The 20,829-nt window shown below is 36.5% G+C and overlaps 3 protein-coding genes across 3 annotated transcripts in view; 1 reads left to right on the forward strand and 2 right to left on the reverse strand.

The window, feature by feature from the left end:
- Positions 1 to 1,262: 1,262 nt before the first annotated feature.
- On the reverse strand, positions 1,263 to 5,639 carry LOC105838331 (ras-like protein 2). Its single transcript, XM_012683836.3, has 4 exons — positions 5,299 to 5,639; positions 4,237 to 4,324; positions 3,882 to 4,093; positions 1,263 to 3,795 (listed from the first exon to the last, which is right to left on the reverse strand). Exons 1-4 carry the CDS (start codon positions 5,401 to 5,403, stop codon positions 3,601 to 3,603), a joined length of 600 nt encoding a protein of 199 aa, XP_012539290.1. The 5' UTR covers positions 5,404 to 5,639; the 3' UTR covers positions 1,263 to 3,600.
- A 133-nt stretch (positions 5,640 to 5,772) lies between these two features.
- Positions 5,773 to 7,016, forward strand: LOC105838332 (protein Asterix). Its single transcript, XM_012683837.3, has 2 exons — positions 5,773 to 5,922; positions 6,216 to 7,016. Exon 2 carries the CDS (start codon positions 6,225 to 6,227, stop codon positions 6,555 to 6,557), a length of 333 nt encoding a protein of 110 aa, XP_012539291.1. The 5' UTR covers positions 5,773 to 5,922; positions 6,216 to 6,224; the 3' UTR covers positions 6,558 to 7,016.
- The window catches only part of LOC105838328 (diacylglycerol lipase-alpha), a 44,631-nt gene continuing 30,562 nt past the window's right edge, over positions 6,761 to 20,829 (reverse strand). Inside the window, 10 exon segments of the mRNA XM_012683829.3 lie at positions 6,761 to 8,514; positions 8,619 to 8,796; positions 8,998 to 9,142; positions 9,145 to 9,356; positions 9,970 to 10,331; positions 16,965 to 17,097; positions 18,274 to 18,297; positions 18,738 to 18,967; positions 19,057 to 19,347; positions 20,437 to 20,625. Coding sequence (XP_012539283.2) covers positions 8,236 to 8,514; positions 8,619 to 8,796; positions 8,998 to 9,142; positions 9,145 to 9,356; positions 9,970 to 10,331; positions 16,965 to 17,097; positions 18,274 to 18,297; positions 18,738 to 18,967; positions 19,057 to 19,347; positions 20,437 to 20,625 — 2,043 coding nt within the window. The 3' untranslated portion in view covers positions 6,761 to 8,235.

Consider the following 20,829-nt stretch of genomic DNA (forward strand, 5'->3'; position numbering starts at 1 on the left):
TAACTTAAAGGAATTCAAAGAAATAATGCAAGTATAATTAATATTATAATTATTGCAATATAATGTACTGCAAGCCGCGATACGGTGTTATAAAGGAATAGCAGTAAAATTAATAGTTGTATCAGCACTCAGCGTGACTGGAAGTAATCAAGTGGCGTCAATATTAGCCAGGTTTGGTCAAGAATAGCCTGGATGGGAATCCCGTCTGACCACCTTGCTGCCCCCCATGATTGGCCAACGTCTAAATTAAGATGAATGTGCCGTTGTAGATGCATTGCATTATCGTTATTCGGTTATCGACTGACCGTATCGTAACGTGGCCACTATTAATCGCCGTGCTTCGTTATTAATCGCGAGCCATGTATAAATGTCTTAAATTAAACAACCGTGACCGAAACAAGATTTTACTTTAAATCAATACAATCCTAAAATGTGACATGTTATACCATGCAATAATTTTATATTTGGATAAATTTTTTAAAATTTTAATTAGTACAATCTCCCTGCTATTCTCTTGATAGTTTCTTGATTCCAAAAGTTTCAAGAAACTTCATGAAAATATAGAAAATTCGTGGAAATACATACAAAATTTTTTTTAATTTGAAAAATTGATGAAATTTTAAATGTCCTTAATCTGCGAACACTTTAAAATTTCATTTACTATTGCGATTACTATTGCAGTTTGTTTTAAAATCAATATTATAATATTCCGAAACTAAGATACATTAAAAGCTATTTTAAAACCATATCTTAAAGACTATAGTTATAAATCGGAACAGAAAAATTAAAAACGTCATATACATATAGATGTCTTTATGATAGAATTCTATAAAGTCCTCTTTAATTAATTTTATGTAACATATATGTGTTTCTTTAAGATATATGTGTTATCGATGTATCCAAACAAAATTACTCTTTTAAAGAAGGTAAAAAATGCCAAGTGCATATATAAATAAAAAAACTGTTGTATCAAAAAATCCAAGTAACAATATCTTTGATCCTCCCAAAATAATCATATCACAAAATTATGTTATTTAATTCAAATAATATATGCCGCTTGAGATCTCGGCTAAGTAAGGTTTGAAGAGGAACTTCCGCTAATGAAGTTCGAGTCTCTGCTAAGTAAGGTTCGAGTCTTTGCTAACTTCGTAAAGATGCTCTTTGTAATATTATACAATAAATGTAAATGTAAACCTCTTGACGTACTCTAAATAAATACATTTTTAAGTAAAATATCGGAAGATTGGAAATATCAGAAAAAATTAATAACAATTATTTATATTCATATTATTTGGTTTACAGAAGTTGACAAACATAGATTGAATCTACAAATCAGTTCGCCATAGACATTATTTTTACAAATATATAAATATATATTCAGTTACAAAAATAAATGGAATTTTTTATTCGATTTTTGGAGTTTTGTAAATGTTACAAATAATGTTTTGTAAAATACACATTTGTATTAATTATTAGTGTTATATCATCGCATAATTTTGTAATTTTCTGTCAAAATGTTTTGTAAGCTTACATATATATTATATAATATTATTAGAGCTACATTATTAAAGCTAGTATTGTTATTAGTAGATATCATTATTAGTACATTTCGGTATCACCAGCAACGAATTAAATCTTGTGAAACGTGGAGCTCTAAAAAGTCGAAGCTAAAAATATTTTTCGTTATTGGTGAAACCGAAATTAGCTGAACACATTTCCATATCTCTCCACAAATATGTTTGTAACCACGAACCACTACATCACATTATATTACAAATAGCACTCAATAAACAGAAAGAGATAAATAGAAAGAGATAAAAATAAATTTATTTAGCAGAAAAAGTATAAGCAGTAAAACATTTCTTAAATTTATTTTAAAAATTTATTATTTTTTCCATGCATTTTTCTTCCCCTCCAAACAAAGTATCATAAAAGATTAAAATATTTAAAATTACGGAAAACATTATAGTTTTGTTTTTATAAAATAGATATAACATTAAATAAAGTTACATGCATTTAAAAAATAACTATTGGAAGACGTTTAACTATCAATATAAGAAAAGAATATATAAGTAAATATAAAAAACCATTAATTGTTTTAACATCAAAATTAAGATCTAAACGCAGCATGCTAATCGGAACTTGTGGAGTATATAGCATTAATATATTATTAATTGTTAATAACAAGATCATCTGCATTAAAAATGTTATTGGCCCCATTCTGATGGTATTATTGTAATTTGCACAAAATTTCAACCACTAAGTGCTATGTGTAAATATAGCTCTAACAAAATTCGAACAATTCTCATAGAAATAACTCAAATGTAAATGATATATCTGCATTTGATAACTTGTTCGTCTGGCAATATTACTGCGTTATTTTGACTTAGCGATTTCGCAATTATGACTCAACCTAAAGGAAGACGAATTAGAATGCTAATAATAGCAGGAGTATTTTCGACAAGTGGTTGAATAGTGTATTTAAATCGTCTCATTGTAAAATATTTATATGAACTCTTATCTGCATTTCTCAAATGTCACATACATCAACATATGATATATATTGCCGGTACATATATTTATCGAATATGTACGAATAAACTGTTTCAATTAATATCTCTAACTATTTTTTTCTAAAATAAAAGATAAAGAGCAAAAGCATATTCTATATTTCATAATAATTATCATGACATTCTTAGTGCATACAAAACATTCCCTGTATTATATTTCAAAGTATTGGTTCAAAGTATATATTGTCATACGAACTTGTGTCGTTATGAAATAAAACCCGTTTTTCTATTCGCCATAATTTGCGAATTGTGTTTTGCTGCAATCGAGATCATTAATATACCGGTCGATTAACGCAGAAACAAACCTACGAACACTGAATCGTTGGATCCTGTGTCCATTATTAAATCCAATTATATCAGTAGGCTTATTAACATATAATCTATGTATAATTTTAACATTGCGTTACAAATAATAACTGTAAACTATGTTAAACTTTTTATTCAACAATATTATTTATAGATTATTTTCCTAGTAAAATTTATTACAAAAATAGTTTATTTATATTTTTCATTGGACTATTGTGCTATTCAAATAATTGTGCAGAACGAAAATTGACTCGTTATAAATAGAAGAAAAGTTACTTTTCATTAAACTTTTCATCAAACTTTATAAATTAAACAAAATTAAAAAAGTTATTGTGCTGTGTCATATTGTAATTAATCATATTATTATCGCTATGAAACGATGTTGGATGTCAACGGTAACAGTTGTAGCGCAATAATTAGAAAGATACATGCAGTAACATCAGTGTAAACGTGGCGCGAAATTGGCATTTTATTTTATAATTAATATTGAAATTTTTACTGTCGTCAATCCTAAATACGAATAAAAAACATTTTATTGCACAGAGTGCAAAATTATTTCGCCATAAACTGTATCATGAAAAATCAGATCTCTTTAAAAAATCAGATCCTTGCCATTTTGGATGTATCATAATCTTTTTCTTTTTGTCTCCCTGAAAACTCACCATCAAAAATATGGTCCGATTAGTGTGGGATAAATCGTCTATCAGGATAAATAGTTTTGTTATTACAGCACGGAACACTTCTTCTTATTCTTTTTGTAATTTGGTTTCAATGGTGGCCGCTCCGAGAGTTGAAACTTTCTGACGATTCGTACCAGTTCATGGAAAGCTTGATCAACGTTCATCCGTAGCTTAGCGCTGCACTCAATGTATGGAATTTTTAATTGGCGCGCCATATTTTGTGCCTCTTCAATTGATACCTAAAATAAAGATTCAAATCAAGAAGTTGTAAGAAAAATAAAGAAGCAAGCGGATTAAGTTGCTATAGCTCATTAATGACACTTACACTCCTTTGGTGGTCCAAATCCGCTTTATTTCCAACCATTAGCATAGGAAATTCATCTCGATCCTTTACCCGAAGTATCTGCCTGTGAAATTTTAATATCTCATCGAAGGACGAGTGATCGGTAACGGAAAATACGAGAAGAAATCCTTCGCCACTTCTCATGTATTGTTCGCGCATCGCGCTAAATTCCTCTTGGCCGGCAGTGTCCAATACTGCAACATAAATATAATTTCGATATGACGTCTGATTCTTGATTTTGTTCAATTAAACTGGATCAAGCAAACAAACACAAATAAACAAATATAAAAAGAAATTTAAATCAAAGGGATAGAAAATTGATTTATCCTTCACTTACTGTCAAGTTTGGCTGGCACATCGTCGATGACGCATTGCTTCGTATAAGAATCCTCAATCGTTGGATCATAATCGGTCACGAAGTAGCTCTGAAAAAAGATTTTAGAAAGACACGATTAATCATTCTTGATCGAAATGAAAAATTTCAAGATTACGTCTACATGGATTATTTATGTATTCTTTACGTTATATTAACAAATTTAATTGTATAACAAAATATTAAAAAAAGTAATTTGACAATTAAAATTGTTAATACATATCTGTGATAAAATAAAAATGTATTTTAAAAATTAATAAAGTATCTGAATTTTCTATGATCCATTGATTATTGTTTAAACCAATGACACGTAAAACATAATTTATCTTGTACAGACGTAATGTAGATATTGTAGATCATTTATATTTCACCCGTACACGCCTACATTAAATTAAAAAATTCAAAATCAAACGCGCCAGCCACGTTTGCCGATCGCCGGCAAGTCGCGGGTTCGACTTGCGAATATTGCCGCGCGCCGCGCCGCGTTCCTTTCAGCCTCCTCGCGCGGGTTATACGTGGGAGATTACGCGCTCGAGGTTTCGTCGGAATCGACGCGCCATGGCGCTGCCGCGTATGACCATATATGACGATTGCGTACGCGCTTATGACATAATGCCTATAACCCGTCCAACTCGGACATTGTTTTTTCCCTCGCCTTCTCGCGCGTAACGCGATATCTCGTTCGCGGGGATTTCGCGATTACGCCTCCCTCGTTTTATATCACCCCCCTCCCCTCCTCACCAATTATATCTCCAATGAAAAATCGACGATAACGTTCGAGCGTCGACGGCCCCCAAAGGACAACAAATGACGTGACGATCGCGGAACTCTTTCCATTCGCCCTCGGAGAAATCGCGCTCTCCGAGTGCAACGGGGAAACGAATTTGAATCTCGTCGCGAAGAGACTCCGCCTGCGCGCGCCTCGGATCGAGGGAACGCGCGTCGCTCGCGATCGACGATCCAAACTCGATCGTCTATTGCAGCGCGAATATCGGCGGGACGAATATCGATGCTAAGGAAACTTACTTGGATGAATTGTATCGTGATCGCCGATTTTCCGACACCGCCCCCACCCACGACGACGAGCTTGTAGGTCTGCGCATAGCTGTGTCTGTCAGCGGTTTTCGACATCTTCCTCCTCTCTTTCTCTCGCGCTCAGCTCAGCTCCCTCGTGGCCCTCGTGCTTGCTCTCACTGGCGCCACACGCGGGCGATTAAACGCTCATACCCGCGCGTACGTACGTACGTACGTACGATATGATACAATGCGATACAATACGGGAGATACGGGCCGCGCGCGGAACGTTTTCGCGATCGCGAGTCGCCGATGATCGCCGACGATGAGCGCCGCGCAGCCTCGGGTAGCCTCGCTCGCGGCGGGCGGACGACGAGGCTCTCTCGCCAACTTTTTATGGTCGGGTGGTCGGGAGTCGAGAGATCTACAGACTGCACGTAGGTTTCATGGTTCGCGGAACGGCCGCGCGGCGCTGCGAGTCCTCGTGTCCACGTCCACGGGATGACCCCTCGTTCGGACCTCGGACTTCCTCCTGCGAGAGTAGAGCTGTCAACTCACTACTTGTTAACGAATACGTGGAGATCACTAGTCATTTAAATAGTCTTTCGTTTTTGTATACGTTACTTCAATTCGCACGTAAGTACGCAGCTGTCGCTCGGAAAATTTTCTGTTTACTTACATTGATAAATTAATATTGTAAATAATTCATTGTGGGGGGAACGATAACCTTTCATGGTGAAGTAGAATCATATATATGTTTTGATAAGATCCAGCTTATTAAAAAAATCATACGTCCACTAATTGCACCTATAAATTTCTCCAAGCTCTCGTGAAGGAGAAAAGAAAATAGTAGTTGCCTTGAAATAATAACACATAATTATTTTCTGATGGGGAGCTAAAGTTATTGTATTCTCTGTTCGATATTGCAGACATAAAAAATGAATAGCTCGACGGACCCAAGGCGACCAGACAAGGAGATTCGCTACAAGCCACCGAGCTCGAACAGTCAGACGCACATGCAAGACGACATGACTCCAGAGTACATGAACGTGATAGGAATGATTTTCAGCATGTGCGGCCTGATGATGAGGCTAAAGTGGTGCTCCTGGGTAGCGCTTTACTGCTCCTGCATCAGTTTTGCTAACACCCGGGTGAGCGAAGACGCCAAGCAGATCCTTAGCTGTTTCATGCTGTCGATATCGGCGGTGGTCATGTCCTATCTGCAAAATCCACAGCCCATGATACCGCCGTGGGCGAGCGCCGTGCAATGATTTTTTTTTTGTACAAACGTATATGTCGCTCTACGCTGCTCACTTTGTTACAACAGACTATCTTTGTCTGACATACAAATGCGAGAAATTTTGAACATTTTAAAGTGAAATACAAATGTTTCTTGGAACGAACAATTTACTATTTATACTATACATATAGACAGCTTTTCTGTGATGTACGGTAATGGATAAACAGTAATAAATTCACTGTAATAATAATTTATTATCACTCAGTATGCAATATTGAGTTCGCGTTACATTGATAATCTTCGGAGTCGCTCTATGGTCACTCAATATGCGGATAATCAGTTGCATATACACTATATACAGACTATACTCTTTCTTTCTCGCCGTTCCCTTCTTATAAATAATTCTATTATGTTAAAATTAATTGTATATTCTGCGAATACTCCCTAAAGATACTATATAAATATTACAATAAATATTACATTTTCTAAACGTATTTTGTATTGACTAGAATTTAAATGCCACCTGGTGCTATTTCTTTATATAAGTACAGTGACATCAAAACTCCAATTCTTAAGTATCTTCAAAGGTCACATATTTGACGGTCACGTTTTCTTTGGACTATATAATCGCAATAACGTTTCGCGAAATATTTCTTAATTCATTCGCATAAAGTGTCGTCATCAAACTCGTGCAACTTGATCAGGAATAATAAAAAAGTAGTATCGATAATTATTACGGTGTCAAATCAATTAAAAACATTACAAATTATATCAAAACATCGAACAGAACCTGTGCGAGATTCGATTTTCATTTGACAAACTCACATTTAGAATAGAAATATATAAAAATCAGTGGCCTTTACTAATCCTAAAAAACAATATCATTACAAAATAGGCCGTTATCGCGACGTGCTGCAGGACACACTTCAATTTTGACTAGGAGATTTATAGTTGCAGAAATAAGTTTCTCCTTCTGTTACTAAATGAGTGGGAATAGATTTTCTGATATGGAACTGAAAATCTCTCGCAAAGGGTAGATTATTGCGTAATTAAGTCTGTCATTAATCAATTATTAAAATAACCACTCGGTGTTATTGTTCGACATTGTTCTTTAGGAACATGTACAGGTATCCTCCTGCTATTGATATTTTTAAGTTATCTTGCTTTAAAGTTATCGTTAGTAATAACGATTATTACAGTAAGATTACAAGACTGTAATATTTCATTATTAGTCGGAATGTTCGTATCAAGATAAGACGATCCAAGAAAGTTTGTCTGAATCTATGAATCGAAGAAAAACAATTCAAACGCGCGCAAAAGACGTAAGAACGTTTTAAAAACACCTCAATTTCTTCACGCATGTCTCTTGCACTGCCGTTTGAATTCATTACCTGAGAAATTTGTAGATTAAGGAGGAAGTTGAAGAGGGAAAATTTGGCACATGTATCCAAACGTCTATTTCCGAATACTACTATTACCATGCTTCGTGGTCCTCGATTGGTTTTATTTCAATTCGCTGAACTAAAGTTCCTTCATAATTTTTTTCACCCGAAGTTAAAAAAGATCAACTCATATGCGAGTCTCGTAGAGAGCGATATTATTTTCTTTTCCTTCACTATGACGTTTCTTTTTATTGACAACGAGTAAAGAATGCTTTCGTAATCGTTAACCGTGTCTCTTTCATCGATATTCATCTAGATCCTATATGACTAGACGCTGCTCTCGCCTCGTCCCACCAGCGTAATGGGATACACGTATTTTTTTCGCTTAGCGTTGAAAAATGGTGAGTTGTGCTGGCCGGGAGTCGGCGTGGGTGACAGACCTCGGAGAAGCGGTAACGAGGCGTCGCCACCCACACCCGTGGCATCGATTCCTTTCTTCCATTCAGCGCATAGATCCGTCGCCGGTGCCATCAGCCCTTTGCACTCCGGTGAACTGCGCACGCTGAGAAAGACGTCGTTGCTGCTGTCTCGCTGGCCAGAGGAACCCTGAAGATACGAAGACATGAACTTTGATATACGATCACAGACGGTCCAAGTGATTTTTATGTCGAAAGGTAAAGTGACTCTTCTCCGCCTATACATATATCTACCTTCGCCTCGTAGAAATCCAAGCTGGAACCGTTGGTGTCGTGCTCTTCCTCGTTAAACTCCACCTGGACGCGATGTGAGGTATGGGAAACTCTCGAGGAGTGCGAGGACGTGTGGCTTGACGAGTTCTCCGAGGACAAATCGTCCCTGCAACACGCTGCCGTGCACGTCCGTTGTTCTCTGAAATATTATTTGCGATATATGTCTAAAAAAAAGTTCTCTTATGGAAGAAAAAATAGAGTTAATAACTCGTAAATTGCGGCCAACTAACTCACGATTTAAAATACTTATAGTTGATAAATAATTAGATTTCTCCGGTATTGCTAGTTAAATTCTAAATTTCTTTAATCGAGAGAGAGAGAGAAAAAAAGTGTTTTCCACCTCCTGACGATAACGGAGTCCCGTCGTCTCGGGACCGGCGGCGGAAGACCGGCGGCGGCGAGGCTCCTGGCGCTCTCGTAACTCGCCTCGCTGTTGCCGCTGCTACTGCCGTTGTTGCTGCCTCCGGCGTGCTCCCCCGTCCTCCGAAGTAGTTCTTCGCCGAGAGCATCGCGTAGTGCAGATTATTCTTCAGGTCGTCCGCCGCCGTCGACAAGTTTCCCGGGATCTTCGGGGTGCGTCGCATCGGCCTGGGTGCCGGCACCACCGGCGACGGCGGACTGCTCGTCGACGCCTCCGACAGCGTTTCCGGTGTGGCCAAGGGCGCCGTACGCGTCGGATCGTCCCAGCGATTTGGTCTACTAAGGCCCAGGAAAAGAAAAGAAACAATGAATTTTTCATCGCGGGGGGGGGGGAGAAAAAATTGCGGTCATTTCTCTCTCCCGTTGATCTCGTATTTGCGGACTCTCGGTTTCAAGATCCAGACGACGCAGGTGTCCTCTCGGACCTTGCGTTATTCGGGAACACTTCCTGCGCGACTGTGATCTCGTGAGATTTACGATACGCGTGTCGGTGCGATGGATAACTTTGAGGTGCACGGCACGTGGTGAGGATTCGGATCTAAGCGAGAGAAGCGAGAGTGAACGAGAGCGTGAAATGAAATTGCTGAATCTGAGTGAAAAGCGGGTGCGACGATTGACTCATCCTTTTACATCTCTCTACATCTCTCTGACCAATGATCTTTGCGCTCGAATAATTCTCCTGCTATTCATTCAGATATATTCCTTAAAGTTCTATTTTTATTTTCTCATAAGAATCTACTTTACTTTCGTATTATAACATTTGTAATTAAAAAAAATTTACAAAGGCCATTTTTCCTCGTCTATCTAAAACGCGATCGAAGTAGCCGATCGATTACATCGATTTCGAGTCTCCGGACCGGGCGAAGGGTTCAAAGTGGTGGATCGTCCTTACGGTTTGCCGTCCTCCGGCCTAGGCGTATGGAGCAGCTCGCTGGCGAGGCTGACGTATTCCCACGGGATACCCCGGGAGTCCACGCTGAGTTCACGACCGGCGTGCGGTATGTCCGTTGGGCTCTGTAGCGACGTGAAGCTCGTCTCCAGGCAGAGCCGATGCGGCGGAGTGCCGGCCAAGTTGCCCAGGTGACATCTGACCGGGCTGGACGGCGACAGTAGGGCTCGCATCTCCTGCTCCTGCAGTTCCAGCTCCTGGACCTCGATCATATGATGCTCGCGCGCCTCCGATGACGCCTCCGTCGAGGATGCGTGTCCGGGCACTAGTCGCTGCGGCTTCGCCGGCCCGAGGGTCGTCACAACCTGGCACGACGCGAGCCACGACGTAGATAGGGTATAATCGTGTCTCTCGTTAAAGAATGTCGCGAAACTACAGGTACAAATCTCCCGCGATTCCGCGAATCTCTCGAGCACGAAATCGCCGGCAAATTTCTGCTCGGCAAAACGTCTCGTTAAGCTTCGCTCGTTTTAATTTCCTGCCTCGAATCACTTGATAATTAAACGTCACGCGAAGATGAAAACGAACTTACCACGAAGTAAAAAGGAAATAAGAATTCGTTATCGGTTTTGCCATTTTTCTTTTCTTTTTTAATATACCTTTGCAAATGTCTTCTATTGTTTTCGTAAAATTCTATTTAATATTTTTTCGAGATTTAATAAAGAATATAAGGATACGTTATTTGCGCTTATATCGATTTACAAAAGATGATCCATTTTCAACACCTTGTGTAAATTATTTTACCACTTATTTATAAGTAACACTCGTAGGACTCTTTTCCTACTTTCGAACCTACAGCTATCTCTGACGTTTAAATTTTGTACCTATAATTTGTTGACACCTTATCCTTATGATCCTTATTGATTTTAAATTATTATACATTTGGCAATAGTTCTGCATTTTTTAATACTATATGTTCACTTATCTATAATTTTTTGATTTATCATTTAAATACTGTCTACTATTTTCTAAGAAAGAAATTTTTGTTATTGTAAATTAATTGCAAGCTCATAGATCTTTAGGTTTTTATCAAAATTGTCTTTGAAACTTAAAACCGATGGCAATTTTCGTTGTCCATCGCATCGGAGATGGCCAATATACGCGTTTCAACCACAAATCAATCGTGAACACAGTCAATTTGCGTAATAGAGAGTCGGAAGTAACCACGAAATATTTAACGCAAATAATGAGAACGCGCGGAAACATGCCGATAAAGCCACAAACGGAAATCCGGAAACGGGATATTTATCCCTCGTCTCGAAAAAACATGAATTTCCTTAATTGCAAACTCGATTCTTCTTTTTTTCTTCAAAGTTAATCCGTCCAATGATTCTGACGCGCTTCGCTCAACGATAAGAATTGCCGCGTTATCCTGATTTCTCTTTTACGGCAATGGAATTAATCCTCCACGTCATGTCCAGCAAAACCCCTTTATGAAAAGATTTAGCCCGAGCTTTTTCTGCTCATTCAAAACGTCACTGTTCACTCTATGGATCTAATGTGAATTTAATTTTTTGAAACACGTTTCTCGTTGATTTTAATTTTGATTTTATAGATTTATGTCTTTAGAGGCTTTTCTAGCTCTTTTTGACATTTGATAAGAAGAGATAAGATTTCTTCTTATTGATTTGACATCATACCATACTACACTACTTAGTAACACTATTAACTATATTTTAGTTTACATTTTTTTATTTTACAGTATATATTTTTGATCGTATAAACAATATATTTCATAAAAAATAAAAAAGTATTTATATAGATGGAAACTAATAGACAAGGCCTTTCACATTAAATGTAAGAATTATTAACATTTGACTATCAATTGGTTTTTTTTTGCGTTAAAGCTTACGACAAATATATACACGTATGCTTGCGCAATAAAGTTGTGTTTTTCATATTGTTTATAATTACCTAATTTATTTTCTAAGAGTTCTTGCAAACATCAATTTCGACGCTACTTCCTACTATCGTCAATCACACCTGTTCGATATATCATAATGATTGCCAGCATGCAGACGAGACGATACTCTCGTCAAAATCTATTCTAGAATCAATCAGGCCAATCGACTCTAGTCGAGTGCCGAGTGCACAATGAAGACGATATCACCAATCAGTGCATGATGCGCATGCATTTAAGTATGTGTATGCGTGTGTGTATGTATATGCGTTTATGTGATACTGATTCTCGATCGATGATTGCGATCAATGTTGCGTCAGGAAGTGCTTATCCCTTAGTCGGAGCGCAATAATCGAATATCTCGCCCTGAAACCGACCGACAAAATCTCGAATATTTCGAATTATTATTTCAATTCACATTTTGTATACGAAAATGCTCAATGGACGATGACGCGAATCGAGCCATCTCATGTAAAATGCAATATCTGTAGAATATATCCCGGTTTGATCCCATTAACCACAGAATATCATGATTTCAATATCCGTAAAATATTCCAGTTTGATTCCACGCAAAATATTTTATTCTAATATGGTTTACATAAGCGAAGATGTCTTGAAATGTTTATTCGTGAAATAATATCGTATCAAGTAACAAGTATCATAATTTTTATATGTAAAAATCTGTTTTTTTTAAGAGGGAGAGAAAACGATAGTTACATCTCGTTTTTAAAATGTATCATATTGTTTCAACTGTTTTTCTAAAATTAAAGTTTATATCGCAGATCTATATAGATATATTTCTTTGGAACGTAAAAAAAATGTTCCGTTCTTTATGATGTAATATCGCGTAAAATGACGCGGTGGGAAGAGATCCGGAAAGAGAAAGAGGAAAGAAAATAGAGTGTTAAATATACTTCCGAGTTATCTCGTACATTTATCCTCGTTTACACACGGAATTCAGCTCTGGACGTTCGAATATTCGCGGAATATCCTGGGGGATTATTTACGATATTTCGCTACGTGAGATGTTCGAGCTCTGTGGATCAAGCCTCCCGTATCCCAAGTACCTTGTGTCGTGACGCGAGGAGGGTGCGGTAGCGCGGTGGTCCGGTGTACCCCGATGGTGGAACGTCACGATGATTGGGTGGTGATCGAGGGGTGGCCCCCTGAACTCGGTCGCCGTCGTGTCTACCATCGCGGTGGCTGCAGCAGCATCGGCCCCCGTCACCGTCGCTGCCCCCGCTTCTGCGCAGCCCCGATCTCTGCACGCCAACACCTAATCCACATCGCAGCCACCCTCAGCTACCCGCTTTGCGCTCATTTCACCGCTTATTTGCTTAGCTCGGCTCCGATTTCTCTCGCGAACGTCTTCCAAATGTATTTGAAAAAGATCTCGAAACATGATTTTGTAATTTTGCTGCTAAATTTGTCCGAAGTTTCGAGGCGTGAAATTTAGACGCTGAATTCGCAGTAGGTACCACGTCAAACCTTAATCGGCATGATAATTAAGTAATAGCTGTTTCTCGTGTCGACCCCAAATGCATCTTGTTAAAATTCCGCGATTGCACTCCTCCTTTTACTTTTCGAAAACACCATTTGCTAATTGATCGAACCGAGGAGTGATTAGGAGGAAATCGACTTCCTTTTCGTTGTAGATTTAAGACGATAACGGGCATGCAAAATCGAGTTAAAGAACTATTGTTTCACCGCTCGCGCGATTAGTCACCTGATTTCGTTGTAAAGTAGTTGCTCGTGTTTCAAGCTAAATTGCGGCTGTTCGATTGCGAGTTTTGTCGGTGTGACCCAAAGATTATATTTGATTTTCCTGTCGTGTTGAAACTTCAATTTGAACTTAATTAAAGTCTCTCAATACCGAATTACATCAGTTTCAACAGTTATATTCATTTCATTGACAATTTATCACAAAATTCTTTTTTAATATATATTTTATAGTTTACTTGTTTATAGAACCAAAATTGTTTATCAGGTTCATGCGTATTTACTACTAAACAAGATTACAATTTAATATTGACAGAGTAAATTACAGCAAAGATAAATGCGATAAAAGTGATAGTCATATTAATAACACAAATAAATTGCAAAATGGCAAAAATAGCGGCTGTGAGACGCAACTTAAACTAATAAATGAACTTAAAATAATAATAGGCGCAAACAGAGTTATTAATAATGTTCAATGTGTCACGACATGTACGCTGCATTGCAAATAAGTATACAAATATTTTCTATAATTAATATATAATTTTATTATATATGTTATTTAAAATTTCTTTATTTTATAATTGTGTAAATAAATTATAATTTTTTTGTCTCTATTTTTAAGCGCGTGTGCGTATGTGTATGTGTGCGTGTGTAAAGCTATAGAAAGCTTATAAACATATTTTTTTGATTAGAAAGCCTCGATAGTGAATCACGTTTTTTAGTGACAGAAAAATATTGTATTAATTAAAAATATTTACATCGCGAATTATATAAAATAACGATGTTGTTATAGAAAATGCACTCACAAAACGACTAGTGTAAAACTTCTAGTTTAATTTTGTTTGAATTTTTCGTAGCGAACATTGCAGTATAATAAAGGTCGACCCGCATTATTCTAGTAACTAGAGTTAAATACGTATTTAGAGTTAAAAACGATCGTCAAATCTTACATTCTACTGAAATGTTATATGTGCAATCTTCAAAATAAATAAAAATCATACAAAATTGAATTGAACAATCGTTTTTAATGACAAATACGCGATAACAATATGAAATAGTTTTTATAGAAATGCAAGCATGCCTTAATTTTTTAATTTTAAATTCTAATCGTTTTGAGTGCAATAAGCAAAAGAAGAAGACGACGTAGAAATTGAAGAAGAATAAAGATCGATCTCATAAGAGACACGTAAAATAATGCGCATTTTTCGTTAAACGAACGAATTAATAGCAGCCAACTTTTGTTTACTGTATAAAATTAATGTATAAATTAATTATAAAAATATGTTATAAAACCGAGACGTATATTGTAAAAACATTATTAAGGATAAATATAATAATATTATATTAATAATTCTTAAATAATTAATAGTCTTGTAATCAAAGTATATTAACTAATAATGATTCATTAATTAATTGAATCATTATTGTGCATATTTGCATATTATATTGATATTTGTCCACACTACTAAACAAACACTACTAAAATGTAATCTATCTTCAGTGTTCTATATCGTACATACCTAAAAATAAAATATAATATGTCCTATAAAAGAAAAATTAAGAGAAATTATTCTCTTCCTACAATAATCAATTAAATTGTAATTTTCACTGTTCGTTTCGTGTAAAATAATTGTACATGAAATTGGTTTTCATGTAAATATATCGTGCAAATAATAATGAATTCATACGCCGCTGGTTGGCTACTATTCGGCACAAAACAATAATTCATGCAGTATACAAGAGCATGCATGTCAGTCATGTTACTCTACTTAGGCGAATATTAGCAATATAATAAGTACAAGAATGTTCAGCAAACGCACATTACACTGAAGCAGCGATATCGTCGAAATAAATAAAATATCTGCAATATCAAAAGCGAATAATTATGAGTCCATTAATCAGTAATTGCGATAGCGAAGCCAATATCACTGAACTCAAAAGGACACTTAGAAAATAAAACCGAGAATCTTTTACATATTTTCTCTTTTACTTTTTTTCTTTCAAATCTTTCAAATTTACCTTTACAGTGCGAAATCTGATGTAGATATCGAATTATTTTGTACATTAATAATTATCAATCTTATCATAAAAAATTGTAAAGTGTGTGTAATTACTTCATTATCATCGATTACTGAAGCGACCCTGTCAAATTCCCATGCATCGCTTATAACCCTAGCAATACAGATTTGAATCTAAAAAAATCTAAAAATCCCCAAAAATTTCAAATGTTGATTTTCCAAAACCTGATTTTCTTGATACAAAATAACAAATTTTTTTTAAATTAATTGCTAACACCATCTCTGAATTTTCGGGGAGAAAAAAACATTCATCTAAAAATATTGATGTATTTTAATGAGTTATAAAATACATAGTTGTATGAATTTGTCAAATCTAATTTGCAGTGAAAGAGCACTCTTTTTAAATCTGTCTTGCTAGGTTTAATTAAAAATAAACTTTTATACATTCTCTCTCTCTCTCTCTCTCTCTCTCTCTCTCTCTCTCTCTCTCTCTCTTTCTACGTCGAGTTGTATTCATAAATCACATGTACACCATTGTATCATTTCCAAGCACAGTAGTAGTAATATGCACTTGTGACAAACGCAACCGAACAACTTCGAGTAATGAAGGCGGAAAAATAATATAATTACGCTAAATAATAATAAATTACACTAGACAAAATTACACTATACGAATCTACAGCTACGCTCTACGCTAATTCATACATGACATGTGTCAAATAAATAATTATGCATAAAAATGCCTCAATGTTTCTTTCTTGCGTTTGCAGCAAAATAATAAATAAATTTCATGAGTTATAATCTAACGTGTAACTTCGCGCAACTTTGTCACTCATCGAGTATCCTAATTGAAGACACCTAAAAAAATCACTGAAGGAGCGACGATCCCTCGATACACGCGATTATCTTGTGAATCGCGAATTTATTTTCGGTAACGGATCGAGAAGAGGATCCGTCGTTAAAATTATGATCGTGAAATATTTCGTCTCTCGCGGAGGACGAATCTCTGATCGTCAATGCGATTCTGGTAGCGTCTCTTTGCGCTCGTGCACTTCCACGTCGACGACGATCGACGTGCAATCAACACCCGGGCGAATACATGCGTGATCAACACCGTTTGCGACCTGATCTGCGGTTCTAGTTATTCGATCCCGCTGGATCACTACGTCGTTGGGAACGTCCGGCCCGTCGGCGGTCTCCTCTAGGGGCTCGTAATGACCCGGCTTCACCGACGGGGTTCGGCTCAGGGATGTCTGCGACCGTCTTACTTGCTGCCGTACGACGCTCGCGTCCCTGCTTACCTTGTTCAACGCGCGCAGCATGTTGTCCGGCATATGGTCCTGTATCATCACTGGGCTGATCAGTACCTCGTCGAAATCGCATGGACCGGCCCACAACGCCTGGTACACCGGCTCACGCTTGTTCAACACTTGTCTGGAATTCAACGTGAAAAGGCGACTTTGAGCCAACCACGAATCTCCTAAACTCGTACGAGACCATTGTTTCTTTCGCTTATTTCTGTTATAAATTTTTTTTAAATATCATAGCTACTCCCTTTAATAAAATAGAGAAATTTTCTCATTTAAATTAACAACAATAAACGCGTTTATTTAAAAATTTCATTTTTTTTATTTAAAATGCTGTATAAATTATTTTATATATACATATATATTTTTTTTTCGAGAATAAAAATAAAGCAACATGTTATTTCTAGGCAAGATAACAGCTATTTAATTGATTACAACAAATTTTTAGATTTTGTTGAAATATTCATAACACACAGAAATCTGTGATAAAATCTTCACTATTCTTCATTTCAATCTGTTTCCATTATATGTATATTAGATTTTATATTGTATCTCTAGAATTTTATTGTAATAAACAAAATTTCGTTATGACAAAACGATACATCATGCGTATACCAATTTGTTTCCTACGAGAGATCATTTACTATGTGGAAGCATGCAGCTCAATCCACGTAAGGACCGTAATCAAAGGACCAAAGTATTAAATTGTTTTGATGAATCGTGATGGATACATTAAAGCTATAAAAAAAATTATCAAACCACTTCCCTTGGCGAGATATTACCTGTATGGAACATTCTAGTCATGCATATGCATTATAAATCCCGAGAAAGATGTATGTGAATTCTCGGAAAGAGGAAACGTTTTTTTTCTTGACAATCACGTCACGTTGCAAATTTAATTGCATTATGAATTTCTGAATTAATGCTTCTCTTAAATTTTAAGTTTATTGAAAACAAACTAACAATCTCGTATAAAATCTATTGGTAAAAATTATATATCATAATTCAAATTTTTTAATATAACGATCACGTAACTTTGTAATATTAGGGCACAGACGATTTATACGAAGAATAAAATAAAATATATATCCGATATATGCCGGCACATACATTTTTCTCGAGATGTTATAGGTAGAAACCATTACGGAGCAAAATTTTGATATCGAAAGGGAGGAAATAACATCCTACGTAATAAATATAGGATAAATATAGGCCTAATAGAGACGCATGCGGGTATATCTCCAAAGTGCAACAACTCAGAGCAGTAGTCCTGAAAATGTACAAACTGATCTGATACACATACCTCCAACGCGTCTCATACTTCTGCCTAAAAAGAAATACAGGCGCGATTAACTTTATATTTTTTCCGGCTCAACTGAGTAAGATCAAATTCATCTCGCATGATATATAGAAAGGAATCTATAGAAAGGATTTAGCGAATAATCATTATTTAATACTAATAGAAATATTTTATATAAGATAGAAAAATTTGTTTAACAGTGTGTTATTAAATAAAAAAGTAAATGATTGAAGTTAAAAATTTATTATTCGTATTAAATATTCATATTACGATTTATGTATTATTATATACTATTGTAAATAGAAGTATTTATCTAGAGGGAGCGTAACTCAAAGTCAACGCGAATGTTATCAAGTTCAATTTTCGATGGATCAAATCTTACATCAAGTTTTACTTGAACAAGTAATCAAGAGGTCCTATTTTAGATATAAAGAGAAATAGAAATCGAACTATTAGTCAGTACTCACTCGCTCTTGTTCGGATGATGTCGCACCACGTGTATGATCCGTCCCGGCGGATACAGGGGCCTGTGCAGAGTTAGGGCGATGCTGGAATCGCTGGGTACGATAGTCTGGGCGCGCGCCCGGTCCTTGTCGCGCTGGTATTCACTGATGCAACCGCCGGCCTCCAGGTTGGCCGCCGACGTGGGTGTCGAGCCGCAGCCACAGCACATCACCGAGCACGCTATTGTCTTCCACTGGAATAATTCGCGGACAAATTGATCGCTCAATTATCGATTCAAACGTGACAAATATTGATCCAACTTGAGAGAGTTCCTTTTTTTACCTTAGGATCGACGCTTCTCTTTATAGCGTTGATGAGGTCCGCCCTCAGACTTTCCATCTGTCGAAGCCCAATTCTCGGTACTACATCCTTGCCCACCACCACGGAGGTGATAAACTCCTGCGTGTACTGTTGGGCAGGCATACTCAATAATCCGCCGGGTGGTCCGTACGAAAAGCACATCAGGTCTGGATAATCCTGTTTCAATAGAATCGCGAGAATCGCCGCCGTGCCAGCACCCAACGAATGCCCCACCAACGTCAATCCAAATTGGTGTGTGCCCCTAGAGGGATTCTGCAAAGGTTCGACAAAAATCCCAAATAGTCTCCTAATTATTCTTGACATATAAATCCTTCTTAGGATCTCTAAAAGAGACCAATTGCGAAAACATTAAATAAGAATAATAATAATATCTCAAGAATTAAATTTCAGAGATAATACAAAAAATATGGTAGATAAAAATACGAATATTCTAAATTTCGATGTAGCTAATTCTTAACGACACTTACAAAGGAACCTCGCAAACTCGAAAATTCAGATTTTAATGAAACTTGGCATAAATGTAAAGGGGGTGAATACATGAATTTAGAAATTTTTAGTTGGTGGCCAAAAACGGTTTAAAGGGGTAAAACCACCCTTCAAAGTTGAGACATTTTTGCGGTTTTTCGATATATCTCGTAAACTAAACAAAATTTCTAAATTCATGTATTTACCCCCTCTACATTTACGCCAAGTTTCATTAAAATCTGAATTTTCGAGTTTGCGAGGTTCCCTTATTAGTCGTCTACATTGTCATACAGTTTTAGATTTTTTAATCAAATAAATATTTTGCTTTGTCTTTGTTTATTCTCGACAAATTTTTTATCGCGATTAATGAGATTTAGATGAGATTTTATGTACGCGCGACAGACTGAATTATCTTTTCATACGATGTATGGAAAGGGAAAATTTAATTGACCCAAAATGAAATATGCTCAACGAGATGTATTATCCGTGATGAAAAGGTTACTGGCACATTTCGCTGCAAGTAAAAGCGTATGGATGATCTGGATGATAAACTTTTTTCGCGGATGTAAAATTTTGTACAATATATTCAGGCGAAATCGACGAGAGAGATTTCTTTTTTTGTCGCGTGAGAAGAGAGGAAGCTATTATTAAGGATGCAAGCAAATGCAATATAATTTCGTATTCTCTTAAATTAAATGCAATATATATGTATATTACATTTTGTATATATATGCTAAAATTGGCGCTTACATTCGCTATTCCGTTATCGGTTATCATAAAAATAACGAGCTAAAGCGATGCAGTAACTACTTCGGGAGTACCGTCCATTTCGATAACGAGCAACGACAAGCGACTCATTTGCACATAATAGCCTACCTTTGCACGAGCACGCGCGATCATGTCCTCCTCCTGCAGTTTCTTGCGTATATATTCGGCGGCCTGCACCATCCCCTTGTGCCCGAACCAGTCCTCCCTCGGCGGCGACAAAGGCAACACCTCGCCCTCGGCATTCAGGTCTGTCAGTACATCCTTCATGCTTAAGGTCCCTCGTATACTGATCACAATCTACGTGCAGTACGTGTAAAAAAATGTGTAATTAAAAGGTATAAAAAAGAAAAAATAAAAAAAAACTACAAAAATTGGTAAATAAATAATACTTTAAAGATAAATGTAAAGTCTTAGAGATGTTAAAATAGTAAAAAAGAACATAATAAAACGATGACGTTAATATTGACATAAAAAATTTGTTCTCTTTCGCTATTAAGAAAC

The sequence above is a fragment of the Monomorium pharaonis genome, chromosome 11 (genome assembly GCF_013373865.1).
Source record: "Monomorium pharaonis isolate MP-MQ-018 chromosome 11, ASM1337386v2, whole genome shotgun sequence".
Taxonomy (NCBI): domain Eukaryota; kingdom Metazoa; phylum Arthropoda; class Insecta; order Hymenoptera; family Formicidae; genus Monomorium; species Monomorium pharaonis.